This window comes from Chinchilla lanigera, unplaced genomic scaffold, assembly GCF_000276665.1.
Source record: "Chinchilla lanigera isolate Chin_1 unplaced genomic scaffold, ChiLan1.0 scaffold00158, whole genome shotgun sequence".
Taxonomy (NCBI): Eukaryota; Metazoa; Chordata; class Mammalia; order Rodentia; family Chinchillidae; genus Chinchilla; species Chinchilla lanigera.
In genome coordinates this window covers 1,773,427-1,799,400 of record NW_004955559.1, presented here as the reverse complement: position 1 = coordinate 1,799,400, position 25,974 = coordinate 1,773,427, and the positions used below count along the sequence as shown (strand labels likewise).

The 25,974-nt window shown below is 57.2% G+C and overlaps 3 protein-coding genes and 2 long non-coding RNA genes across 6 annotated transcripts in view; 2 read left to right on the top strand and 3 right to left on the bottom strand.

The window, feature by feature from the left end:
* Positions 1-2,562: 2,562 nt before the first annotated feature.
* Bcat2 (branched chain amino-acid transaminase 2, mitochondrial) lies at positions 2,563-14,148 on the bottom strand. Its single transcript, XM_013509037.1, has 11 exons — positions 13,219-14,148; positions 9,329-9,403; positions 8,808-9,011; positions 5,255-5,365; positions 5,059-5,178; positions 4,786-4,949; positions 4,454-4,596; positions 4,242-4,327; positions 3,949-4,089; positions 3,792-3,866; positions 2,563-2,955 (listed from the first exon to the last, which is right to left on the bottom strand). Exons 1-11 carry the CDS (start codon positions 13,240-13,242, stop codon positions 2,917-2,919), a joined length of 1,182 nt encoding a protein of 393 aa, XP_013364491.1. The 5' UTR covers positions 13,243-14,148; the 3' UTR covers positions 2,563-2,916.
* Positions 9,410-14,802, top strand: LOC102030356. The gene is made up of 4 exons (XR_264999.1): positions 9,410-9,710; positions 10,295-10,381; positions 12,565-12,804; positions 14,332-14,802. It is a non-coding gene; the product is annotated as an uncharacterized LOC102030356 (long non-coding RNA).
* Positions 14,803-23,512, bottom strand: Hsd17b14 (hydroxysteroid (17-beta) dehydrogenase 14). 2 transcript variants are annotated; one of them, XM_005412929.2, is made up of 9 exons: positions 23,343-23,507; positions 22,585-22,623; positions 22,395-22,477; positions 21,713-21,779; positions 19,979-20,070; positions 16,670-16,774; positions 15,585-15,652; positions 15,395-15,491; positions 14,803-15,306 (listed from the first exon to the last, which is right to left on the bottom strand). In XM_005412929.2, the coding sequence occupies exons 1-9, from the start codon at positions 23,497-23,499 to the stop codon at positions 15,073-15,075; spliced, it is 942 nt and encodes a 313-aa protein (XP_005412986.2). In that variant the 5' UTR covers positions 23,500-23,507; the 3' UTR covers positions 14,803-15,072. The 2 variants fall into 2 exon arrangements, with proteins under 2 accessions (XP_005412986.2, XP_013364492.1); XM_013509038.1 differs by lacking the exon at positions 22,585-22,623 and having other exon boundaries at positions 23,343-23,512.
* LOC102030576 overlaps positions 18,984-25,974 on the top strand; it is a 13,263-nt gene continuing 6,272 nt past the window's right edge. Inside the window, exon 1 of the long non-coding RNA XR_001232346.1 lies at positions 18,984-19,498. This is a non-coding gene — a long non-coding RNA (uncharacterized LOC102030576). The remainder of the gene's footprint in view (positions 19,499-25,974) is intronic.
* Plekha4 (pleckstrin homology domain containing, family A (phosphoinositide binding specific) member 4) overlaps positions 23,843-25,974 on the bottom strand; it is an 18,864-nt gene continuing 16,732 nt past the window's right edge. Inside the window, exons 18-20 of the mRNA XM_005412930.2 lie at positions 25,394-25,443; positions 24,694-24,806; positions 23,843-24,301 (exon numbers count right to left, since the gene is read on the bottom strand). Of these exons, the coding sequence (XP_005412987.1) occupies positions 24,036-24,301; positions 24,694-24,806; positions 25,394-25,443 (429 nt within the window). The 3' untranslated portion in view covers positions 23,843-24,035. The remainder of the gene's footprint in view (positions 24,302-24,693; positions 24,807-25,393; positions 25,444-25,974) is intronic.

Sequence of the window (25,974 nt, the reverse complement as noted above, 5' to 3'; positions counted from 1 at the left end):
TTGTTTTCTGAGTAGTTCAGGCTGGCCTTGAACTCATTTTGTAGCTCAGGCTGGCCTCAGGCTTGCAGTGATCCTCCTGCTTCACCCTCCTTACAGCTGGAATTACAGGCTGGTGCCACCATACCCTGATGAGTGTTTTCTGGCTGTTGTTGTTGTTTTGTTTTGAGATAGGGTTTCACTATGTAGCCCAGGCTGGTCTTGAACTCGCAGCAATCCTCCTGCCTCAGCCTTCCAAGTGCTGGGATTACAGGTATGCACCACCAGTCCTGCTTCTGACAGGTATTTTAGAAAAAGCCCCTTGAAATCGGGCATGGGGGTACACAGCTCTAATCCCAGCACTCCAGGAGGCTGAGGGAAAAGAATCTCAAGTTCAAGAACAGCCCAGGCAACTTAGTGACATAGAGAGACCTTGTCCAAAAAAAAAAAAAAAAAAAAATTTTTTTTTTTGTCTTTTTGAGACAGGGTCTCGCTATGCAGTTCAGGCTGGCCTTGAGCTCACTTTGTAGCCCAGGCTGGCTTTGAACTCACAGCTAGCCTCCTGAGTGCTGGGATTACAGGCGTGCGACACCACGCCCGGCTCAAAATTTAAAAGACTAAAAATACAAAGGGCTGGAGCGGTAGCTCCGTGTGGTGGCTCTGGGTTCAACCCCACTCCGCTTCAACTCGGATCTTATATTTTCTCATAATCAGTGTTTTCTCATAGCAGTGTCTGAGCTGCCACAAAGACAGGACATCTGCCCTTGGGTTCTTGGTGCCAACCTGAAGGGTCACTGGGGACCTTAACCTTGGCCGCTCGGGCCACAGGGGTAAAACGGCCCCTTCCACGTCTCTCACTGTGACTCCCGGCTATGCAGCTGCCCTCCCGCGCAGGCCTGTCACAGGCGGAGGCGACGAGGGTGGGTGCCGGGTGGGTCCGACCTCGTGGGGGCTGGGGCGCGGGAAGTGGCCGGGAGCCCAGGAGCGCCCCCTGCAGGACCCGGCAGCACAGGCACCAACGCAACCCAGCTTTGCTCCCAGCGACCGAAAGTTTCCACCGCAAGCGCTTTTGCTTTTTCTGTAAGGCTGATGGCTACGTGGGAAGACTATCGCTCCCTCTGCTCTGCCCCACCCCGCGCAGAGAGGGGGCAGGGACGTCCGATCAGCTGCCTCCTGAAGAAATCGGAATTCCAGTGCCAGGGCTGCAGGCTGCTGGACGGGACATCCACCACAGCTGCCAAATACTCCCGTGGGAGCCAGTGTGCTGGGCACGCCTGTGATCCCAGCGCTGGGAAGACTGAGGCAGGAGGATCGCTGTGAGTTCCACGTCAGCCTGGGCTACACAGTGAGACCCTGTCTCAAGAAAACAGAAACCAAACAAAAATAAAAGTCGCCCCAGGGTCTCCCTTCAGCACACTGGATCAAAGAGATCAAATCACACAGCCAAGGTCTGGGTTTGAACCACATTAGAGGCAGGTTTGGATCTGCCTGGTCCTGATCTCCTCTCCCTAAAGGTCCACATGAAAATGATCAAAGTGTGTGTGTGAAGTAGCCAAGACTGGGCCACAAAAATGACACAGATGCATAACAGGGACTATGTTTTATAAACTTTTTTAATGTTTTGCTGGAAAAAAATCCTATTATGTAGTTCAGGCTGGCCTTCAACTTACTATGTAGCCCAGGCTGGCCTCAAACTCATGGCGATCTTCCTGCCTCAGCCTCCCACATGCTGGGACTACAGCACATTCCACCAGGCCCCGTTCTCTTGTATGCACTTCCTGATGTTCAAACATTCCAACAGCAGCGACCATCTGCTATAATGACTGCTGGTGCTGGGGGCCCCTGAGGGACAGGGCCAGCTCAGGAGTGTCAAGAGATTCCTTAAAGACAAGTCATTTGGGGGCTGGGGATATAGCTCAGTGACACAGTGCCTGCCTATTAAGCACAAGTTCCTGAGTTCAATTCCCGGTACCAAAAATATATATATATATATAAGTCAGTTGGAAGCCAGGTATGGGTTGTGCACCTCTATAATCTCAGCACTTGGGAAAGCTGAGGCAGGAGGATCACAGTGAGCTTGAGGCCAGCCTCAGCCGCACAGTAAGTTCAAAACCAGCCTGAACTATAAAGTGAGATCCTGTCTCAAAAAAAAAAAAAAAAAGTCAGAGATAGGCTGGGCCAGAGCAGAGCCCGGGACAGGGTGCAAGCCATGACCCTGAGGCCAGAGCCTAGGAGACAAAGAAGAAGAGACAGAGACCAGACAGGTCATGGTGGTGTACCCTGTCAACCCAGCACTCAGGAGGCTGAGGCAGGAGGATCACCAGGAGTTTGAGGCCACCCTGGGCTACACAGCCAGACACTGTCTCAAAAGAAAAGAAATGGAGCAGTTGGGGGGAACAGTGGCTTTGAGGGGGCGCAGAGCTGAGGGGGGCAACATAGGGACAGGTACACACTGTCCCCAAGACAGGAGTAGGGAAGGGGCAGGGAAGGGAGGAAGATGCTCACTCTGCCTGGAAGACAGAGCCGCTGCAAGTCCGGCTTCCTACTTTAAGACCCCAGGTCATGAGCTGTGTCGCTGGAGACAAAAGCTAATGTTTTGTTCTTTGGCATTTTATTTCAAAATTGCAGCAAGGACAGAGAGAAAAAATTAACGGCAGCAGCGGGGTCCGGCCTGAGAACAGAGAATGTGGAGTCGAGGCCACGAAACATCCCTGACCCCCCAGAGATGAACATGGAGCAGCAGGGGTAGGGAGAGGGCAGCTGGTCCCCACCACGTCGCAGGGCCAGGTCGCAAAACGCCTGGGCCCATGACTTTGGGAGTGTAGCAACCACCAGGGGGCGCCAGAGGCCCGGGTGTCCGTCCCCGGCCTCTCTTATTGCACTTCAGGTGAGTCCTGACACGTCCGTTGATCTGAGGTGTGGTCCGGCCGAGCCCGCATGTCACACCGCTAGCATCCACTCGTGGGTGCCGGTTTCGTACTGCAGGACAAACAAGTGGGGGAGTGGGGGGGGGGTCAAACTAGAACTCCCAAGAGGCCTTCGGGTGCCCCAGGCTCAGGGCTCACATCTTCCACCCCGCAGCCTCATGGGAAATGTAGTCCAAACCCCGGCAACTGCCACCCATCACGGGGAAGGAAGGGACAATCCAGACAATGGTACACGGCTTAAGAGAGCCAAATTCTGGGGAACTGTAAAGGCCCCGAGGCGTTGGAAAAAGTTTCCGACTCAGAAAGCCCGATCAGTCAGAACTGTAATTCTAGCGCTGATGCTTCGGAGTTTATACAAGTTCACAAGGAAGGTGGCTGGGAAAGCCATCTTGGCTCAGAAGAATGGGAATGGCCCCAGTGGTTTAAGGGAGGAAACTTTCTTGGGCCGGAGCAGAGGCCACGGACCAGAGGCTCTGAAGGAGGAAGATTTCTCAACCCAAAGGCATAGATCAGGGCCTCGGGGACTCTTGGGAAGCTGACTTGTGCGGCCAGAGCGTGGGCCAAGATCCCAGAGGATCCTGAAGGGGTGTTTCACACACAAAAAGGAGACCCAGAGGCTGCAGAGGCTCATGGGAAGGGGATTTCTCCCACCAGAGAAGCAGAGGCTCATGAGACGCGCAGGTGACAAGCAAAAGTGTTAGTTCCGGACTCCCAGGGCTCCCCGGAAAGTGTTATTTAGCCCCAAGGGGCAGCGTTCCAGCCAAGAGGAATTCCTGGAAAGTTTCTTTAGCCTGAGGCCCAGGGACTGACAGGAGGGACTATTATCTGGGGCTACCGAGGAGCTGCCAGGGAACAAGCATCCAGCCGTTCCCCGTGGGTGCGACTCACCTGAATCGCCCTCAGCTCCTTCTGGAAGCGGAGGATAAGCTCGGGCCCGTGTTCCATGGTGGGAATATGGACGTTCTGGGAAACAAAGTGCCATGAGGCCGGGGCGCCCCCCACACACACACACATCTGCCCCGCCCGCCCTGGCGGCCCTGCTCACCTGGCCTTTGTACAGGATCCGGTGCACCGGGCAGACCTGGCAGGCGGTGCCGGAGCCAAACACTTCCCGCACCCGCCGCTCCTCCAGCGCCTGCAGCAACTCCCGCATGGTGATCTTGCGCTCCACTACCCGGAACTCACCCTGCAAGGCAGGAGGAGCAGAGGTAGCACGGCCCCCGGGGATGCCCCGCGCTGCAGCCCTGCCTCTCTTCGCCTGAGGATGGAGAAGGGCGGGCACAGGGACAAGGGGGCGGAGACTGGCCAGCACGCCACCCTCACGGGCACCCCGCCTACCCAGGACTGCGCCAGGTCCAGCAGGCTCTGTCTGACGACTCCGGGCAGGATGATCCCGTCCAGTGGGGGCGTCACCAGCTCCAGTACTAGGTCAGGTGTAAGGGGGTGACCCACAGCCTCTGCCCCCCCCAATCCCCGGCGCTGCACCCTCCGAGGAAGGAGGGAACCACGCGCTCCCACCCGAGCTGGTGCTGGGCCGCCGGTGAGCTCACCACCGTCCGTGTGGGTCCAGTAGATGAAGATGTTCATGGTGCCGACCTCGGTGAGCTGCTGGTCGGGCCCGTACAGCCACAGCACCTGCTCGCAGCCCTTCCTCTGCGCCTCTCGCTGCACTAACACCGTCGGCCCGTAGTTCCTGGCGGCGCAGCCGGGTGCGATTTGGAAGGGGCCCCGCCCCCGGCGTGGCCGGCCCTAGAGGGGTCTCCAGCCCCGGGGCTGACCTATTCTTCCCAGCTCCTGGCCCTGCTGTGGCTCCCACAGCTCAGGGGCTGGGCTCCCCGAGGTCAGGGACGTGGGGCCTGCTGAGGTTTCGGGCGCTTCTTACCCCCCAAGCTTGTAGTCACCGACGCCCCCCATCCAGGCTCGGATAAACGCGGGGTCCGCGAGCAGGGAGACGGGGGTCATGGAGTCCCCGGGGAAGTAGGAGCCCACGGGGCAGAGAATGACGAACAGCAGCGCCTGTGTGACACAGCCGACGCCCAGCGAGGGCTGCGATGGAAAAGGGGCCGCGTTAGCGGCCAGAAGCCCAGGCCCGGCCTCTGCCCTCGGCCCGGCCCTTTCCCTGCCCCGACCCCGTCCCAGCCCCCGCCGGGCCCACCTCGTTGCCGATGAGCACGGGCCGCACGTAGAGACTGGTGCCAGCCCCCTCGGGAACCCAGTCCTTCTCCACCTCCACCAGCCGGCGGATGCACTCCAGCAGCTCGGCCTTGTCGAAAGTCTAGGCGGAACCCCCGCCAGTCAGGGCCCGGGTGACTGCGCCCCGCCCGCGCCGCCCTCCCGGGCCGGCTGCTCACCGGCAGGCAGAGGCGCTGGGCCGAGCGCAGCATCCGGTCCATGTTAAGCCAGGGTCGGAAGAGGCGAACCCGCTGGTCCCTACCTCTGTAGGCCTTCAAGCCCTCGAAGAGCTGCAGGGACAGACGGCAGGAGGCTCGGCCTCAGACACCCCCAGATCACCAGAAGAGACAGCAGGACAGAGACTGCCAGCGTGCAGTACAGACAGACACGGAGCAGGGGACAGAGTAACACACCAAGTTACACAGACAGACAGAGAGACACACAGACTGAAGACAGGACAGGTAGATACAGGCAGAGACACAAGAGAGCAAATGACAGCAGGGCGTGGTGGCGCACACCTGTAATCCCAGCACTCGGGAGGCTGAGACAGAGACAGCATTGTGAGTTCGAGGGCAGCCTGGGCTCCTGGGCTACACAGTGAGTTTAAGGCTGGCTTGAGCTACACAGCAAGTAAAAGAAAAAAAAAAAGCTAGGAGCCTGAGACAGGAGGATTGCAAGTTTGAGGCCAGCTTTAGGAACTTGGCAAAACCCCCATATCGACAACCAAAACGAAATGGAGAGCCAGGTGTGGTGGTGCACACCTGTAATCCCAGCATTCGGGAGGCTGAGGCAGGAGGACTGCCCCAAGTTCAAGATTAGGCTAGGCTACATAGTAAGTTCAAAGCCAGCCTGAACTATATAGTGAGACCCTGTCTCAAAAAATAAAAAACATACACCGGGGATATAGTTCAGCGGCATAAGGGCCTGCACGGCAAGTGCAAGGCCCTGAGTTCGATTCCCAGTACCAAAATAAAATTTAAAAATGAATAAAAAATAAAAACATAGCCATGTGTGGTGCCACATGTCTGTATTCCCAGCACTCAGGAAGCTGAGGCAGGAGGATCGTTGTGAGTTTGAGGCCAGCCTGGGCTACAAAGTGAGCTCAAGGCCAGCCTGAACAGCATAGTGAGAATTTGTCTCAAAAAACAAACAAACAAATAAAAACAAGCAAGGGAAAAAAGGTGGGCAAAGAATGTAGTTCCATGGCAGAGTGTTTGACTTCCATGTGTGAGGCCCTGGGTTCCATCCCCAGCACCATGAAAAAAAAAAGTAAAAGTAAATGTCACCACTTCCAGGGCAGAGTCCTCATCCAGGGACAGGCCAGGGTGCTAGGATTTCTACCCCGGGACTTCATGTTTGTGCATCTCGTCCACTAGAGGCTGCAAGAGCCCTGGGGCCAGGACCACTTCTGACCTGTTCTCCACAGAGGTTCCCATCCTGGAACCTGGGGCAGTGCTTGGCATACAAGGGGCTTTTGTTGATTTAATGAATGAAGGAAGGAATGGAAAAATAAGTAAAAATAGCCAGGACATTGCGGGGGCAAAGGGTAAGACTATTACGACAGTTTTTTTTTTTTTTTTTGGTACTGGGAATCGAACTCAGGACCTTGCAGTTGCTAGACAAGCGCTTATGCCACTAAGCTACATCCCCCGCCCTTAAAACAGATTTTAAAGCTTCCCTGCTTAAAACTGTGTGACACTGGTAGATACAATACTGTATCCAGACTTAACAATGGAATAGAAGAGCAAATATCTACCTAGGAAGACAATTAAACTGAGCCTCCTAAATGCTGGGATTACCCCAGCCTTTTTTTTTTTTTTTTAAACTAGAAGTTGAACCGAAGGAAATCTGAACTACATTCCCATAAATTGCCAGAAGACTGACTTCAAACTTGTGATCTTCCTGTCTCATCCTCCCAAATAGCTAGGATTACTGTTGGGTGCCACCATGTGCAGCTACAGGCCAATTTTTTTTTGGAGGGAGGACTAGGAATTGAACTCAGGACCTCAAGCTGCCAAGCAGGAGCTGTGCCACTGAGCTATATTCCTGACTCCAGACCAATTTTTAAAAATCCAGACTAACAGAAAATTTAGCCCAGTAAACAGACAGTTCACAGAAAAGGACATATAAATGGCTCTTAAGTGAGAAACCCAGGGCTAGTAGAACATAGGAATCCTAGCTACCACACAGGCTGAGGCAGGAGGATCCCAAGTTTGAGGTCAACCTGGGGAATTTAGTGAGACTGTCTCAAAATGAAAAAGAAAGGCTGCCAGGTGTGGTGGCGCATGCCTGTAATCCCAGCACTTGGGAGGCTGAGGCAGGAGCATCTTTGCAAGTTTGAGACCAGCCTGGGCTACAAAGTAAGCTCAAGGCCAGTGTGAACTGCATAGCGAGACCCTGTCTCAAAAAGACAAAAAAAAAAAAGCAAAGAAAGAAAAGTGCTAGGGTCCAAGGTGGTGGGGCACACCTGTAGCCCTAGCACTTGGAGGCTGAGGCAGACCCTGAGTTCAATGCGTAGCGCCCCCTCACCACTGAAAAACCTAAGATAACCACCTTCGTTCAGGATGAGGAGGAAAATGCACATTGGACGTCCTCTGAGAACCTTTAAAACCACTCGGGAGACTAGAAAAGATCTCCGCGTTGGACCAGGCTTGCCCAAGGTTTGGAGGAACAGCTTGGACCTCGGGTGTGGAAACCACACCTTACGCGGGCGTGTTGGGAGACCTTTCCAGACAGAGGGAGGACCTGCCCTTCGCCCCAGCCGCTCTGGAGACTGGGCAGAGAGACACTCGCCCGGAAGGAGGCGATTCGTGCACTGCACACGTATCACAACTCTGTTCAAGACAGCACAACGCTGGAGGCCAGCTACAGGTCCGGGTTGTCCCAGGAGGCGTGGCTAGGCCCGAGAGCTCCACTGCTGCCACAGGGTGGCTGCTAGAGGGCAGTGCTGCTGCTCCGGCCTGCTCTGAACTCGCACCTAAGTCCTCTCCTGCCTGGCCCTTAGGGCATCCCGCCTCCAGCTTAGCCTTTGCGTGGAGAGGCCTCGCCACACCCTGGCAGGCCCTGCCGCTCCACTGCTCTGTGTCCTCCATAGCTTCCAGCTCCCTGGGACAAAGTCCGGCCCCCCAGCCCTACCCCTCTGTCACCCTCAGACACCCAGGTCTCGTCAGCCACACTCAATCCCACAATTCCTCTTGCGTGTGGGGTCTGCTCCCGCCTGGGACTCTGGCTGGCAGCCCGCTCTTTCTGCCAGGTTAGCCAGAGCTCTCCTCCAGCCTCCCACACGGCCGCATCAGATCACAGGGCTCTACCTGAGCTGCAGGGTTTTCAAGTAAAGGACCCGAGTCTGCTAGGACCCCGCACCACCCAACACCAGGGCCTGGAGCGTGGCACGCCTCAGAACACAGATGATAGATGCATGGGAGGAAGAGACGCACAACAGAAGTCAGGTGTGGTGGCTCAGGGCTGCAATCCCAGCAGTCGGGAGGCTGAGGCAGGTGATTTGCCACAAGTTCAAGGCCAGCCTGGGTGACACAGTGAGTTTAAAGCCAGTCTGAACTACACAGAGAGACCCTGTCTCAAAACAAGAAAGAAGGAGTGGGAAGAAGGAGAAGGAGAAGAGAAAGAAATGAGAGAGACAGAAAAACCCAACCCAGGGGAACACTTAGCAAGAGACACAGCAAGGAGGAAATGCACACAGGGACAGGGGACAGAGGTCAGCTGCCTGGCGACCTGCAGGGAGTAGTGGAGGGCGGAGCAGGCCGGGTGCAGCGTGAGGTTCTGGAAGGGCTGGATCCGGGGCTGGCCCCAGCCCCTCGCTGAACTCCACTCCACCATCAGCATGTGGTCGGTAAACATCTTCCCAAACACCAGCGGCTCGCTGGAGCCGGGCTTCTTTTGTGGCTCTTGTGTCATTTGCATTTGCAGGTCTGCAGCCTGAAAGAGATGGGGCATCCAGGTGTCCCTGGGGCTGGCTAGTCTGTAAACTGAAAAACTACAACTCCCATTAGGCACTGGGATCGCAGACCCACGCAGAAGGCCCAGACACCCCAGAGGCCTCTGGGAAATATTGCTGCACTGCTTGCCCACTGCCTGGTGGCGGGTTATTACGCCACCCTGCCAGCCACCCTTACTTTGGGATGTGAGATTCTTGGAGAGCCCCAAATCCAGCTGCCAGCTACTCCCCACTCAGACCCAGGGGTTCAGGCCCAGCCTCCTCCCTCAGCCCCAGGGGGCCAGGTCCCTGCTTTCACCTTGAAGTTGGAAGAAGCACATCTTCTGGGACCACACAGAAGCCAAGGGACAGGAAGAAGTTTTCGGGCCCATATCTGAGTGGGGAGAGCAATGCGGGAGGTGATGGGGTCAGTGGAGCGAGCCAGGACCCTGCCCTCGTCCCGCGCCTGCCCAGGAGTTCCTTGGGGCCAGTGTCGCAACCCCTGTGCACTCCGGAGCCTTTGCCTGGCCAGCCCTCACCACGGTCCCACCGGGTCATCCCTCATCCCTCGAAAGCGCCAGCCCAGCTCCAAGCCCTCCTCCATGCTGGGCAGAGTCCAGCGCAGGCGCCTCCCACCCCAGCGAACTTTGGCCCCAGCCCGGGAGCAGCTCAGACGGAGGACCACGCAGGAAGGCGTGCAGGTGAGTGAAGGCCTCGGGGGCGGGGGGACGGGGTCCCCAGTCCTGACCCCCGTTAGAAAAGTAAGGGTCCTGTCTATGGCCATTCCGCCCTGAAGGCGCCCGATCTCGACTGATCGCGGAAGCTAAGCAGGGTCGGGCCTGGCTAGTACTTGGATGGGAGAAAAGTGAGGGTCCTGAGGCCAGGTTCCCCAAGAACTCCAGGGTGTAGGCCCCCGCCCCCAGCCTCAGTCCCTACGATTTCCACTGTTTTGTTTTGTTTTGTTTGTTGGTACTGGGAATCGAACTCAGGACCTTGCACCTGCCAGCTGAGGCACTTGTGCCGCTGAGCTATATCCCTGCCCCGATCTCCACTGTTAGAACCTGGGGCGCGGACTCCTGATGCCCCACCCTGCACAGGACCCCAGCAGCCCGGCAGCTCCACTCCCTGCACAGCTTGGTGGAGACCTGGGGCCACCGCAGTCGCCCAGGACAATGCTCAGACCCCCTGGTCCTTCTCCTCTCCAAGGAGGGTAGGGAGAGCAGGTCTGGCTGTGTCCAGCAGGGTGACCTCTGACCTCACGATGTCCCCTTCTGGACCCCTACAGAGAGACTGCTGGACCTCGAGGTTGAGGGAAACAGGATGGCCTTTCCGCTCCCACCCTGTGAGCTGGGACAGCGACACTGACAAGTAGGTGAGTCACAGGGAGCCGCAATCTGGGCCACCAAGCCTGACAGGCAGCCTGGGGGTACAGGGCCCAGGGCTTCTGGGATGGTCAGGGTGCGCTGCCTGCATGGCCGCCAGTGGTGACAGGCAGCCCGCCCGGCCCTGTGGCCATATGTCTGCCCAGTAGGGGACAGAACGCTCCCTATCTGGTGAGAAGGCAGAGACAGCACAGGGCAGCCAGCACATCGTGGCCAGGACAGCAGAGGGAGCCAGAAAAGGTAAATAACTAAACGGGACTCAGAGAGGGAACTGGACAAACCAAAGACACAGAAGCGGAGCACACGGGCTGAAAAGAAATCAAGGCAAAGGGATGGTGAATAAATCTGAGCATAAATCGAGAGGCTAAACTGAGAGAGGGAGAAGCCGGGCGTGGCGGTACATGCCTGTAATCCCAGCACGTGGGAGGCTGAGGCAGGAGGATTTTTGTGAGTTTGAGACCAGCCTGGGCTACAAAGTGAGCTCAAGACCAGCCTGAACTGCATATCGAGACCCTGTCTCAAAAAGATAAAAAAAGAGAGAGAGAGAAAGAAAGAAAAAAGAGAGACAAACTCAAGAAAAGAAATAAAAGCTGGGCGTGGTGGTGCACACCTGTAATCCCAGCACTTGGGAGGCTGAGGCAGGAGGAGTTTTGTGAGTTTGAGACCAGCCTGGGATACAAAGTGAGCTCAAGACCAGCCTGAACTGCATATTGAGACCCTGTCTCAAAAAGACCAAAAAAAAAAAGCAAGCAAGCAAGCCTGGAGAAATTAGAAAAGTGACTGACAGTGGGATAAAGAGAAGCCAGGAGACAGAATAGGAAGAAGTAGACAAAGGTTAGATGACAGGGCCTAGGGTGTAAGTGAGACCAGTGAAATGAGGAAAGATTGCAAGAGAAACTTTCTCAGAGACGCTCAGAGCCAGACACAGTAGTCTTATAATCCCTGCACTCTGGGAGGCTGAGGGAGGACGATCTCAAATTCAAACTCAGGGCAATTTAGTGACTTAGCAAAACCCTGTCTCAAAATAAAAAATTAGAAGCCAGGTGTAATAGTGCATGCCTGTCATCCCAGCATTCAGGAGGCTGAAGCAGAAGGGTCACCATGAGGCCACCCTGGGCTACGAAGTGAGACAGAGAGAGGGAAGGAGAGAGAGAGGCCACACAGTTGGGCATGGTATCCAGAAGATTATAAATCCCACTGGCCACAGACACCCAATGACCATGGAAAAAGCCCCCTTCATCCTCCTGGACACTTCTCTGAGGCCAGGGCCCTCCTCTAGGCTCAAGGAAGGCAGCAATCACCCCACAGCCCAAGCTGTGAGGGTGGCCTCCAAAGCCATGCCTGGAGGCCGGGGGACTATGGGGACAAAGTGTCAACGACCCGTGGCCCAATCAGGAATGAAGAAGGTGCAGGTGGTGCACGGGCCCCAGCTCTGTGACGTGATGGAGCCTCCTCCTCCACATCCCGTACAGCCCAGGGCCGCTGTCCCCAGCACAGCTCAGGAGTGTGACCATCGGAGTCTAGCGGCGTCCCTGCCAACACCCAGCACCGACCTCCACACTCACAGCCAGGGAGGGCTGTGCACGCATCATAGCCAGGGAGGCTCCTCGTCATAGTGCGGTGCTGTCCTTGTCTTGGCCTTGACTGTCCCTATCTCAGCCCAAACCGTCTCATGAAACCCCAGGACAGCTCCTGTCATAGCCCTAATGCATCCCTGTCACAGCCCCAGCAGGACTTGGACCTAATCACACCTAAAATGGCCCTCCTGGTAGCCCAGGACTCTCTCTGTCACACTGCAGTGCTACGACACTCACATCCCAACACCAGAGTGTCCCTGTCATTTCCCAGGACTGTCCCAACCAGAGTCAAGTCCTGTGTCAACACAGCTCAGGGCTGTCCCCTGCAAAGCCCACCACCCTCTCCCCTGCAGCCCAGCCGGCCCTGTCCTATCCCAGGGTTTTCCCAGTCAGTCACTTGGACCCAGAGAAAGGAAAAGCCGGGCCTGCTGTTCACCATGGGGTGAGACTCAGATAAGTGTGGTGTAAAGCAAACAGGAACCTTTCTCTCAAGGTCGTGCTGCAGCTGTAAAGGCTTGTACTCCCCAGACCGTTTCCCTTTTCACTTAGAAACCTTGTGGTCTTTTTCTTTTTCCGGTACCGGGAATTGAACTCAGGACCTAGGGCTTGCCAGACAGGCGCTGTGCCGCTGAGCTAAATCCCCAGCCCAACCTTGTGGTCTTGAACCATCACTCGGAAACCCCGCTGCTGGACGTCACATCTGCAAGCCTGGGTGGTCGGACTGGCCTGGAGGATCTGTCGCCTCCACAGGACAGAGGGACGCTGCAATTTCTACACAGGTGCTAAGCCTCCGATACACATTCCACATGTGTCTCCATCTACCTAAAGGTCCACAGGTATGAACTTGGGTCCGATCTGAGGTCGAGCTCTGCGCCTGCTCCACGCCAGCTCCTAAAGGTCCCGGGCTCTGAGCCTCGGCCCCAAGAAGGACTCCTCCCTAATCCTGCAGGGCTGCGGTCCCCAAATCATGACCACACCACCCCCGTCCCGTGCCTCTCCCAGCACAGCCTCTTCCTCTGTGCTTCCCGTCTCCCACCTCCCAGCCCAGACCCCTTCCCACCAACTACCTCCCCCACCCCGTTAGAGCCTTGCGCTCCCTCCAGCGGGGCACCATCCTCCTCGGCGCCCCAGCGGAACCCGAGGGCCAGGGGAGCTGTGCCAAGCCGGAAGGACTGCGCTCCAGTGGTCCTCCCGGAAGTGCGCCTCCCCCCAGAGCCCCCCCCGCCCCAGGTGCTGGGACGCGCACCCACCTGCCCTAGTGCAGCTGCGGCCATGATCAGTGCGGCTGGTAACTGTGCCCGCCTGGGGCCCCGGCCTGAAGAAAGCCGTTCCGGCCACGCCCTGCTCACGCCCCTCCCGCAGGATGACTGCGCGCGCGGGGCGGGAGGGGGGTGTTCTGCCAGGCCTCCAGTTTTCTGGCCCTGCTGCCGAGCACATGCATAGGAAGGGGAAGAAACTCAAAAACAACCACCCGCCTAGCCAAGCCCCCGCTCCTGCTCCCTCCCAGCCACACTCACGCAAGAACCTTCCCGCAGTGCTTATTTATTCACTAAGGCCGTTGTCAAGTGGTGCCCAGGATAAGCAGACGGGGAAAATCCAGGGACAGGCAAGGAGGGCAAAGCTCCGTTTATCTCACTCTTTGTAAAAAGGAAGAGCTCGCAGGGACTCGGTGAATGCACAAAGAAATGCGCCCCGGGAAGTGGCCTGGGGGCGGGGTGAGCAAGAGGAGCTGGGCTCTGCAACCTGTGTACATCCCGCGGGAGCATGTAGTTTTCCTTAACATCGAGGAGATACGTGTGTTCTTTGTCCCTGCGACAAAAGCACCCGGGGTTCGCCTTTTTCTAGTCTTTCATTGGTGAAGCCCCCCTAAATCCTCGCCCCTCTTTCCCACTCATCCATGAGCCTCTGATTACAGCCCCTTCCAGCGCCTCTCCCGGATGCAGGGCCCAGGCAGTTAGCCAATCACACCCTTCAGTTTTTTTCTGGCCTGGGACAGTATGTGACCCCTAGTCACTGCTCAGTCACCCACCGCCCCCAGACTCCTCCATCCATCCAGATCACCTTGACACTAAAATCCCATCTCTGCTATGTCCCCCACATCTAAGCCCGGCGTGGTGGCACACGCTTGTAATCCCAGCACTCGGGAGGCTGAGGCAGGAGGAACACTTCTGAGTTCGAGACCAGCCTCGGCTACAAAGTGAGCTCAAGGCCAGCCTAAACTGCATAGCGAGACCCTGTCTCAAAAAGACAAAAAAAAAAAAAAAACCCAAAACACCCCACATCTGGTCCCTGGGCCATTGTGCCTCCATAATTTTGGGAGTTTCTCCCTCAAATTCTACTCCACCCACGCATTGTGTCCACAGATCCTGCTCCAGAGTCACTTTCCTCAACCTCAAACGGCTACAGGCGGGGGCGGCCACACCACACACCCTCCCCCCCCTCCCCCGCAGATATTGCTGTTTTTCTTTTCATGCCGGAGTCCCCCGCCCGCCCCACCTCCCAGCCCCAACGGCAGGGGCGGTGCCCACAGGCCGCCCCGCCCCCCGCCTCGGCCAATCAGCGGCTGCCGCACACCCGCGCCAGGACCAACCGGCGGCAGCCCGCAGCCCCGCCCCCTCACCTACAGCAGGCGGCCCGGGATCCGCACCTCTGTGCCTTCCTTCCCTAAACCCCGGAGGCCCGGCTGCAGCCCCGTCTCCCTCTGACCCAGCTGTCTCAACCTTGCTTCCCTGGGGCGGCCACCTTCTCACTGCACCGGCCCGGATCTCGAAGCTCCTTTTCCCTTAGGGCCAAGAATAAAGAGGCCTTTTTGCTTCTCTTCTATTATCTCCTAATGAGCGCTTAATTTACCTCCCGTGGGGGCTTTATAATTAGCGCCCAGGTAAAGCCAAATCGCTCTACCTGGCGACAGGCATTTAGCCACAGACACTGCCACAAGGCCGGAGGGAGGCGTGGGCGACGGGGTGGAAGCGTGGTGTGGCCAGGTTGTACAAAGGGCGGAGAATAAACACGGCGACACTCCGCTTCGCAAGCTGCTCTGCTGGGAACCCGGGGTAGCGGGGGACACGCGGGGTGGTCGGGACCTTCCCAAGCAGGCGTCGAGTCTACGGGGCAGGGGGCTGCGCCGGGGGGTGGGAGTCACAGGCCGGAGAGTGCCGTGGGAAGTCAGGAGGAAGCGTGGGGACCTCCAGAGGGGTGTCCGGGCTGGCTTTGCTCCCGTACCCCAGCTCTGCGCCCCCGGTCAGGCGGAGCTCGATGCCTGTGCAGAAGGTGGCTTCCGAGGCCAGGAACACGGCTGCGGCGCCCACCTCAGAGGGCTGGCCCATGCGGCCCAGGGGCTGGGGAGAGAGGCGGGGAAGGGGGTCAGGAGGCGCCCCACGATCGCCCCGCCATCGCCGTGCCCCGACGCCTCCGCTCTGCGCCTACCTGCGCCAGCACCCCCTTCAGGATCTCAGCCTTGGGGTCTGGCGAGGAGGCGGCCAGCATCTCCCATAGCGGGGTCCAGATGTTCCCTGGGGAGATACTGGGCAGGGAGGGAGGGACAGGGCGTCGCAGATGCAGCTCCGGGCCGCACCGGCGGCCCATGGGGCTTCGCCTCCCCCGAGCTGCGGCTCACCAATTGACTCGGACGCCATACTTGCTCTCGTCCAAGGCCCAGGATTTGGTCATGGCTGTGAGTGCGCCCTGCGGAGAAGCCAGGGCCAGAGTCAGTTCAGAAGAGGGGGGCCGCCCATCCCCCACTCCAGCCCCCGCTCCCCGGGGCAGGGGCAGCGGCGTGGAGGCGCCCGGCCCTCCCCACAGACCGCTTTCAAAGGCGCCAGGCTCTGTGGCTTGGGAGAAACTGGGATGGAGCAATTTGTCACCAGCTGTGCCTCGGGGGTGACTCTGGGAGTCGGATGTAGGACTTTCCCAGGCTCTTGCACCCAAAGAGTCTGGGCTTGTCACAGGGCAAATTGGGGCACCCCCGAGGCAGGAAGGTTGGGGTTCTGGGTTTGAGGCCAGTGTGGGCTGCACAGAGAGACCCAAGAGCCCATCTCAGACAAACAAACAAACAAAGAGGTTGGGGTAGCCGGGTGTGGTGGTGCCCACTGTAATCCCAGCGCTTGGGAGGCTGAAGCAGGAGGATCATTGAAAGTTCAAGGCCCACCTAGTGTGTTGAAGGTCACCTGAACTGCAATAGCCCAGGTCACCGAGGCCAGCCCCAGCAGTGTTCTTTTGGTTAATCTTAAGCTCCTTCCCCACCAGCCCTGACACAATCAAATGCCTGGGGAAGCTGACAGTCCACGAAGTGGCTTAGTTGAGAAAGAGCAGGGCCCTGACCCTAAGACAGAGGAACAGAGAATGGGCTGAGAGAATCTCAGGCCTGGGCCCGCACCCGTGGAGTGGGCTGTGCCCTTCGTGGGGGCGGCTGGGGCTTCCACCCCGTCTCAGAAGCAGAAATGGTCCCTGTCCCGGGAGGCAGTGGTCCCAGTTTTCTGAAAGCCCTCTCTTGAGTTTGTCCTAAAATCTGCCTAATAAACCCTTCCCACACTGCACACAGCTGAGTCCTGAAAACTTTTTCCACCCCAGGAGTCAGTGAGCCTGCAAACGTTTTCTACAAAAGGGTTCATTAGGTTCCTCATCTCAGCTTCCGGGACCTCTCACACCCAACCCAGTGACAGCAGGGTCGCAAGGCAGGGGCAGGGGCAGGGGCTGGCATACCTTGGTGGCGACATAAGGCAAGGCCTGGGACTGGCCGATGGCCCCACACAGGCTGGAGATGTTGATGACGTTGCCCTGGCTCTTCCGCAGGTGGGGGAGGGCGAGCTGGAGACACAAAGGCAGAATCAGCCAAGGGTACCCTGACCTGGTGACAGTGGCCCACAGGGATTGCACCTGGCACTTTCTGTGGTTTGTCCTTGTGTCTCTGGGTCTTGACACGTAGGAATCTCTCCTTGTCTAGAAGGGAATTTTTTGGGGGGCGGGGGTTGGTTTTTTGAGACATGGTCTAGCTGTGTAGCACAGGCCGGCCTCAAACTCCCAGCGATCCTCCTGCCTCAGCTTCCCATGGGTTAAGATGACAGACGTGTACCACCATGCCCAATGGTAGAAGAGAATTTTTGCCCTGTCTCTCTCTCTCTCTCCTCCCTCTTTTCTGGGTGTCTGACCCCATCTCTCTGGCTCTTTATATGTTACTCAAAATCCTGTCCCCAACAAGCCAGAAAAGCCTGGAGAGAGACCCAGACAGCTATATATTTTGCAAAAATAAATTTCTTGGAGGGCAAGTTTTCTCTGTGTTCAAAACAGAAGCGGAGACCTAAGTGAATTAGGACCTATTCTCTGCGAACATGTCCCCCCTGGAGTCCCTCCTCCCGGTATGTGGGACAGGAAGCACAACCCTGGATGAACTCAACTCTATGCTTTCTGCCGCCTGCCCGGGGCAGCTGAGCTGGCCAAGGGCGGGGCCTGTTCCTGCCATCCAGAGAACGCCACAGCAGGTGCAGGGGCGCTGTCCCAGGGGCCTAAATGCTCCCCTCTCAGGCCGGCCCCTGCCAGCTCTGGTTTTATTGCTTTTTTTTTCTTTGCTTTTTTTTTTTTGAGACAGACTCTTGCTATATAGCCCAGGCTGGCCTTGAACTTGCTGCCCTCCTGCCTCAGCCTCCCACGCATGTTGCTGGGATTAAAGGCCTGTGCACCACACCCCGGTCCCCTCAGCCTGCAGCAGGTGGGTGGCCCTTTGCTGTTAGCAACCACCACCTTCAAAACGAAACATAAAAAACAACCAGCATCTCCTAACTCTGCCCGAGCCCGCTCTGGAGCTCCTGACCCGCTCCTGACATCTAATTCAATGCCTTCCCAACAAAAGCCACCCTCTTGTTTCCCCAAAGCCTCTGCAGCACTGACTTCCCCGAGCCTAGGTTTCTCCTCTACCCATCAGGAGCTCCGGCAAAGGTATTTCTGAGAAGCACGGATACACTGCTCCTCACCTCCAAGATCCTTCGGCAAGTGTTTACTGAGCACCTACTATGTACAGGACACTGAAGCAAAGGCCAGGGACACCGCACAGGGAGCCTCCTGCCCCAACAGAGGCGGGACACACGGGAGGCCAGTGTGTCAGGAATGTGCCCGGGTGTCATCAGGACCAGGGAGGGGGCAGGGCTGGGTACATTTCAAAATGCAGTTTGGCAAGGAGTCACCTGAACACAGACACAGAGAACGGCGTGGGGGAGAACTCGCCAAGCGGAAGGACAGCAAGTGCCCAGGCACGGGGCCAGGGCATGGGAGGCCTTGAAGGCCACCGCCTCTCACTTGAACAAGTGTGACTGTCCTAGAGATTGAGCTGCATCCCTGGCCCTTTATAAAGAGATTCTTAGCTCAGCAGCAGGCACAGTGCCTGCCTGGCAAGCGCAAGGTCATGAGTTTGATTCCCAGCACCGCAAAAAAAAAACAAAAAAAAAGAAAGAAAGAAAGAAATTCTTTCATTTTGAGACAGTGTCTTGCTAAATTACTAAATTCCCCAGCCTGAGTTGACACTTGTAATCCTCCTGCCTCAGCCTCCCAGAGTACTAGGATTATAGAATACTCCACTACCTCGCTCAGCTCCTTTTTTGGTAAATTTTCAATCTACAGTTAGTTGAATACAAAAATGTGGAACCTATGGATATGGAGGGTTGTGTGTGTGTGTGTGTGTGTGTGTGTGTGTGTGTGTGTGTGTGTGTGTGTCCAATTGTTAGATACAAATGATGGGTGTATGGATATATACTATAGGCTTTCTTTCTTTCTTTCTTTCTTTTGTCTTTTTGGGACAGGGTCTTGCTATGCAGTTCAGATTGGCCTCAAGCTCACTTTTTAGCCCAGGTTGGCCTCGAAATTGCAATGATCCTCCTGCCTCAGCCTCCCAAGTGCTGGCATTACAGGCATGCGCCACCATGCCCAGCACTTACTTTCTTTCTTTTTTAACTTTAAGCATTACTGGACGTGGTGCTACATGCCTATAATCCCTGTCCTTGGGAGGCTGAGGCAGGATGATCTCCAGTTCAAGGCCAGCCTGGGCTAGGTAGCAAGACCTTGTCTCAAAGGTTTTGTCTCAAACACACACACACACAGCCTTTCTAATTCCCTGGTGGTTTTAAGGACGTTCAGAGGGGCCCACCTAGGCTAGTGGCTGCTCTTCTTGGGAGGCTGAGTCTCGCATCCTGTGTCTCCAACCCTGACCCTTGCCTTCCTGCTGCTTCCTCAAGCTGTGTCTGCCCGGGAGGCAGGAATGAAGCCAGGGACCTGCCCGCCCGCACAGGCGGGCCACAAAGGAGCCCTGACAACTTCATCAAAGCGAACCCAGAACCTGACCTCTCCTCACCCTGGCGGCGCTCAGTGCCACGTCACAAACATTCCGCGCGTGGCCGCCAGAGGGCGCCGGCAGCCCGCCCCCAGCTCGCGGCTCCACCTCTAAGCGGGGCCCATCTAGGGCCCCAGAGGCCCTGCAGCATCTGGGCTCCTATGTGCCTTGCCCTAGCTCCCGCACTACTCTGCGCTGTCCCTCCCAAGCGCCAGGTAAGCACAGCCCACCCCAGGGCCTTTGCACCAGCTGCTCCTCTATGGTAACCACTCTTCTCCACACCTCTTTTCAGCCTTGACTCAAAGGTGCCCCTCAGAGAGCCTTCCTGACAGGCTTCCTGGTCCAAAAGACCACACAGACTTGCCTTTAAGAAAACCCTTGCCAGCTGGGCATGGTGGCGCACACCTGTAATCCCAGCACTCGGGAGGCTGAGGCAGGAGGATCCACACAGAGGCCAACCTGGGCTACATAGTGAAACCCTGTCTCGAAATCAACAACAACAAAAATTGGAAGGTTCCTGAGAAGGCTGGGCTGGTCATTACACAAGGGGCTTTGGCTGGACACAGGGCTTCGCACTTCCCAGGGTCAACAAGAAACGTGGCCTTTGGGAGGAGAGCAAACCAAGCAAGGGAAGACATCAGCTCTGGGATGAAGTGAGCCTCGAAGTGCAGTGGTCAGGGGCGGCGCCGCCTCACCTTGGTCAGGGTGTAGGAGCCCAGCAGGTTTAGTTCCAGCAGCTGCCGGAAGTCCTGGGCTGAGGTATCTTCTAGCAACTGCGCTGGTGGATCTGGGAGGAGAGGAGAGGACAGCAATGGGGAAGAGGAGGGCGTGGCAGCCAAGGGGTCAGGGCCACATGCCAAGGACTGGGCAGCATCAGGGTTAAGGAAGAGGGATCTTTGGGGAGCCAGGTGTGGTGGTGCACATCTGTGACCCCAGCACTTGGGAGGCTGAGGCAGGAAGATCTCTGTGAGTTTGAGACCCTGTCTCAAAAACCAAAACCAATAAAGAAAGAAAAGGGGCTGGGGATATAGCTCAGTGGCACAGCACCTGCCCGACAAGTGGAAGGTGCCGAGTTCTATTTCTGGTACCAAAAAGAAAGAAGGAAATGTGCTAATAGCCACCCCTCCATGGGAGAATTCTAACTGACTCATCTATAGCTATAAACCTAAAACTAAGAAAAAAAAAGATTATTATAATCCAGCATAGCTGATACATCTAAAAGTGCACTCTGCTTTAGTGTAATTACTTTATGTGTCTGTCTGTTTGTTCACCTGTGTTTGCAGTAACTGGCCTTGGGCCTGGCTCCTGCCGGACAAAGGTCCCGCGGGAGCTGAAAAACAAACTTTAAATCAGTGTGCTTCTATGCTGGGCGTGGTGGCGCACACCTGTAATCCCAGCACTTGGGAGGCTGAGGCAGGAGCATCGTTGCAAGTTTGAGGCCAGCCTGGGCTACAAAGTGAGTTCAAGGCCAGCCTGAACTGCATAGTAAAACCCTGTTTCACAGCCTGTCCTTGCCCTTCCCAGCAGGTAAGACCAATAAAGTAACCATGAGCAGTGCCTGTTCAGACTGCTCTGTGTTTCCAGGCCTCACGAAGCTGACAGATGACACGGGATAACCCCACGTCCCAGCCAGCGAGGCACGGCTGTGTCAGGTGTGCAGACATCTGAGTGTGGACAGATGTGGTCATAAATCCTGCAGCAACACCTGCTGCTATGCTCGATTTTCTTTATTCTGCAAGCTGGCAAATAGACCTCTGAAACCTCACAGGGTTCACCTAGGCCAGCCCCCTCGCCTTAGTGAATGCCAGAGCAGGGATTATTGTGTTTGTTTTTAGAATTTTTTTGGTTTTCTTCTTTTTTCTTTTTTTTCTTTTTTTTTTTTTTTTATACCATGCTGATTTTTTCACAGTTGCTTTGTTTTTTTTTTTTTGTGGGTACCGGGAATCAAACTCAGGACTTTGCACTTGCCAGGCAGGCACTTGTGCCCCTGAGCTATATCCCCAGCCCTTTATTTTTTGGGCACCGGGGTCAAACTTACGACCTCGCGCCTGCAGGCAGGCACCATGCCGCTGAGCTAAATCCCCAGCCCCTTGGTTTGGTTTTTTGAGACCGGATCCTACCCTGTATTCCAGGCTGGTCTTGAACTCACTATGTAGCCCAGCCTGGCCTCAGACTCACAGCGATCCTCCTGCCTCGGCCTCCTGAGTGCTGGGCTGACAGGGGTGCGCCGCCACAGCCAGCTTGACAGCCAGGGTTTCAGGCCACGGGTGAGTGTTCACAGCTGCACTGCCCCACCAGAGTGAACACAGAGAGGGATGCAGCAGATCGGGGATCGAGGCCGGGGAGGGGGAGCTGAGGTGCAGAAGGTGCAGTGGAGGCAGGAGGTGGGCAAATGGCCAGGGAGAAAGGTTACAGGCCGTGAGACTCACGGTAGCCAGCGTTGTTGACCAAACAATCCAGGCGGCCGAATCGGCGGACGGTCTCAGCAATCAGGGTCTGAGGAGAGAGGGACAATCCTGGGGGGCCCCGCAGGGCCAAGCCCAAAGGGATGGCGGGGAGGGGACAGGGGCGAGGGCCAGGGACACACCCAGCATCACAGCTTGGCAGAAAATGAGGCTGGAGCCCAGGGCCCCAGGGGGCTGGGCAGAGCAGTTGTCTCCCTAGAAACCAGGGAGCAGGGGACAGAGACCCAGAGAAAGCAGACAGGGACAGTAACCAAAAGAAACAGATTAGCCGGGCATGGTGGCGCACGCCTGTAATCCCAGCACTCAGGAGGCTGAGGCAGGAGGATCCTTGCGAGTTCGAGACCAGCCTGGGCCACAAAGTGAGCTCAAGGCCAGCCTGAACTGCAGAGCAAGACCCTGTCTCAAAAAAGACAAAAACAAAGACAAAAACAAAGGAAACAGATTAGATGGGAACCCATAACCGGGAAGGAAACTGCCCCAGGAGTCAGAGGGCTTCCTCCGCTGCCATCCGTGTGACAGCTATGATGGAGAGGAAGGAGCGCCATCCAGGACCAGCAGACAGGACAGCGGCAAGGGCAGACCTGGGGACACAGCCAGATGGGGGTGGACGTTGCTGGAAGGCGGGTGTAGACAGTGTCGCGCTCACCCGCAAGTCCTCCTCCCGAGTCACGTCGCAGCGGATGAAGACCGCACCGGGCAGCTGCTGCTCCAGGACCCGCGCGTTGGACTCTGCAGGGACAGAGGAGGGGCTGGAGCCAGGGTCCGAGGGAGGAGGGGGCCGGACCCCCAGGTCTGAGGGAGGAGGGTGTAGGGCAGGGTTAGGGACCCTCACTCACCATCCTTGTCGCAGATGACGACGTGTGCCCCACTTTCAGCTGCAGGGAGAGAACAGGTCGTCCCCCTCAGCCGTCAGCCAGACCCGTGCTGCCCTCTTGTGGCCGCGTGAAGTGGGGCCACTATCGTCCTCCCCTCGTGACCCCAAAGTCTCATGACGATCCCCGGGACAAAGGGCGGAGACCTAACACACTCTCCTGCTGGCCTCGCCAACTGCCTGCCAGGGTGCCCTTGAGCCCCCATCTGCGGGTTCCGGAGTAAACCCCAAGCCAGGAGGCTCATGTTCCCTGAGCCGCCCCTGGTAGCCATGGTAACAGCCCCAGAAAGTGAGGAATTTGTTTTGGACACCAGCCCAAAAACTCTGGCCCTGGGCTCTCACCACACACTCTCCTTCAGCAATGAAAATGGACTTTAATTTTTTCTTGTCTTTTTGAGACAGGGTCTCACTATGCAGTTCAGGCTGGTATTGAACTCACTTTGTAGCCCAGGCTGGCCTTGAACTTGCAAGATCCTCCTGCCTCAGCCTATTGAGTGCTGGGATTACCCTGCAACATCATGTCCGGCTTTTTTTTTTTTCTTGGTATGGGGAATCGAACTCAGGGCCTGTGCTTGCCAGGCAGGCATTTATGCCCCTGAGCTACATCCCCAGCCCAGACTTTTTTAAAAGAAGAACCCAGATTTCAGGTTCTTCCACTCCCCTGCCACCCCTCCCACCCTTCCCACCTACCCTGCAAGATGCCCATCCCCAGACCCCGCTCACCAAAGGCTCGGACGATCCCGGCTCCGATGCCGCGTCCGCCCCCTGTCACAACCACCACCTTCCCCGCGTAGCGCGCCCTCGACGCCATCCAGAGCCAGCCGCCTCCCCGGGCCTCTTCCCCCTCCACTGTGCAGGGGGGCCCCCGCGGGCAACGCATAAATAGGGGCCGAGCCCTGGAAGCCCGGCCCTGGGGGCGTAGCCAAGAAGGCCAGGGACCTGGGTAATTGGCCTCCACCTCCTTCCTCAGACCCAGGGTCCGCGCCCCAGCGCCTCCTCCCCACGTTTGGGATTCCTGAGCCCCGGGCCCTAGCTCCATCCGACCCAGCACTCGGATTATCTGTTCCCTCCTCTGTCAGACCCCATAACTGAGGATCCTGCAACCTGCTTCCCGGGGCCGGGCTCCTTACGCCCTCCCAACCCAGCCATCCACGATTCTACTTCCACTCCTTAGAAGCCACGGCGTCACATGCCCAGGACGTACGGAAAGAAAACTGCTGGCCGAAGGTTCAAAGTTTTAATCCAAATTTGAACAGTGGGAAAAACCAAACTTAACAGATACAAACCAGGCACCTCCCAGGCCACAGGTGGAGCCGGGACCACACTCCCAGGTGCCCGGAGTGGCCACAGATATCGGGGCGGGGCCTCCAGGCCTCGCCCCCAAGCACCGATCGGTCGGCCCCTCGCGGGCGCCGCTCAGAAGCTGGACTGCAGCAGGGTGACCCTCAGGGGCCACGCCCCCTCGTCGCGGCCCCCGGCGGGAGGGGCGGCCCCCGAGCCCCACGCGGGCTCCCAGGGGGCAGGGCCTCCGCCTCGCCCGCTCCCGCGCCCGGAGAATCCCGGGGAACCGGAGCTGGCGGCCGCGGGGGATCTCGGAGGCGAGGCAACCTGGGGCGCGGGGTCCGACCGAGCGGCAGAAGGGAGAGGGCCTTCGCCACAGTCCACACTCCCGGCTGGAGAGGCTGAGGGGGAAGGAGACCCGCACACGTTAGGACTCAGGACTCGGGGACCCCGACCCAGGAACCCACCCCGCAGAACACTGCTCTCAGACCTGGGAGCCCCGCCCCAGCGCTCCGCCCCGTCCCCCGGGATCCCCGCCCCGACTCCCACTTTCCAGACGCAGCGGTCCGGACCCTTAACCCACTGCTTCCTGAGACTCCGCTGCCGGCCTCGCAGGCTCCCTGGCCCTCTCCACGCTGACCCTGGTCCCCTCCTGCCTGCGACTCGGAACTCGCAATCCCTGCACACTGTCCTCAGCACGCGTGTCCCAGCGGGCCCAGACCCCTCCTGCCTAGGACTCGAAGCTTCCACCTCCCCCGCGTCCACCTAGGAGCCCGCCACCCCTAGTCCTTACCTGTCGTCAGTCTGCGCCACTGCGACGCCTCAGTGGCCAGGGCTTGGGACAGGCTGAGAACCTGCTCCCTGTGGCCATCGGATGTGGTCAAGTAACGGCTAGTGTTCCTGGGACTGAAAAGAGTAGCTTAGAAATAAGGAAAAAAGAAAAAGGTACGGGCATGGTGGCGCACGCCTGTAATCCCAGCACTCGGGAGGCTGAGGCAGGAAGATCGTGGAGAGTTCGAGGCCAGCCTGAGCTACAAAGTGAGCTCAAGGCCAGCGTGAACCGCCTAGCGAGACCCTGTCTCAGAAAGACAAGAAGAAAAAAGAAAAGAACCTGGGGAACCGGGGCGTTAGGTGATTTAGGTAGCGGCCGCGCGCTGCCCTCTGGGAGTTGTAGTCCCCAGCACGTGACAGCACTGACTTCGTTTGAACAGATACCCTGGGCATTATGGGATTTGTAGTCCAGTCACCGCCCCTCCCCACCCCCACCCAAGGTTACTGGAACCCCAGATGGAGGGGCGCGGTCTGACACCAGCCAAGAGAAGATGTGGGAACTGCAATGGACGACTTCTTGGTTTTGTTTCTGATGCCCCAAGAACTTAAGTGGCGATTGAAGTTTTGGAACCTGTAGTTCGGTACTCAGGAGGCCCTAATAACACTGGTCCTCGCCTCCCTTCTGTGTTGATTTTTCTTCACACCCCGCTCCAGTTCCTCACCTGCTCCAGGACCCTGAGCTTCTGAGCCATTTTACAGCTCCTAGGACAGCCTGGAAAGGAAGTGGGCCATTGGAGTCTGACCTGGAAGCCCCACCTTTTCATTTTGAAGAAGGGGGCTCAGAGAGGAAATCACGCATGCGCGTACACACACACACACACACACACACACACACACACACACACACACACACACACACACACTCACTCACTCACTCACTCACTCACTCGCAGGTGCTTTCCTTGTAATAGGGAAGAAAATCAATTGCTCTAATTGCTCTAATAATTTTTTTCATAGCTCAGCGGCACAACCGCCTGCCTGGCAAGCATAAGGTCCTGAGTTCGATTCCCGGTATAAAAAAAAAATTGGGGGGGCTTGGGATTTAGCTCAGCGGCACAGCACCTGCCTGGCAAGCATAAGGTCGTGAGTTCGATTCCCGGTACCGGAAAAAAACAACAAAAAAAAATATTTTTTTTCTTTTGACAACACACAGCAGCTGAGAACAACCAGGCTCTCGTCTGGGTCTGTGGCCCCGCCCTGCAGGAAGTCGCCTCTGCTCCCCATCGCTTGCCCACCTAGCACT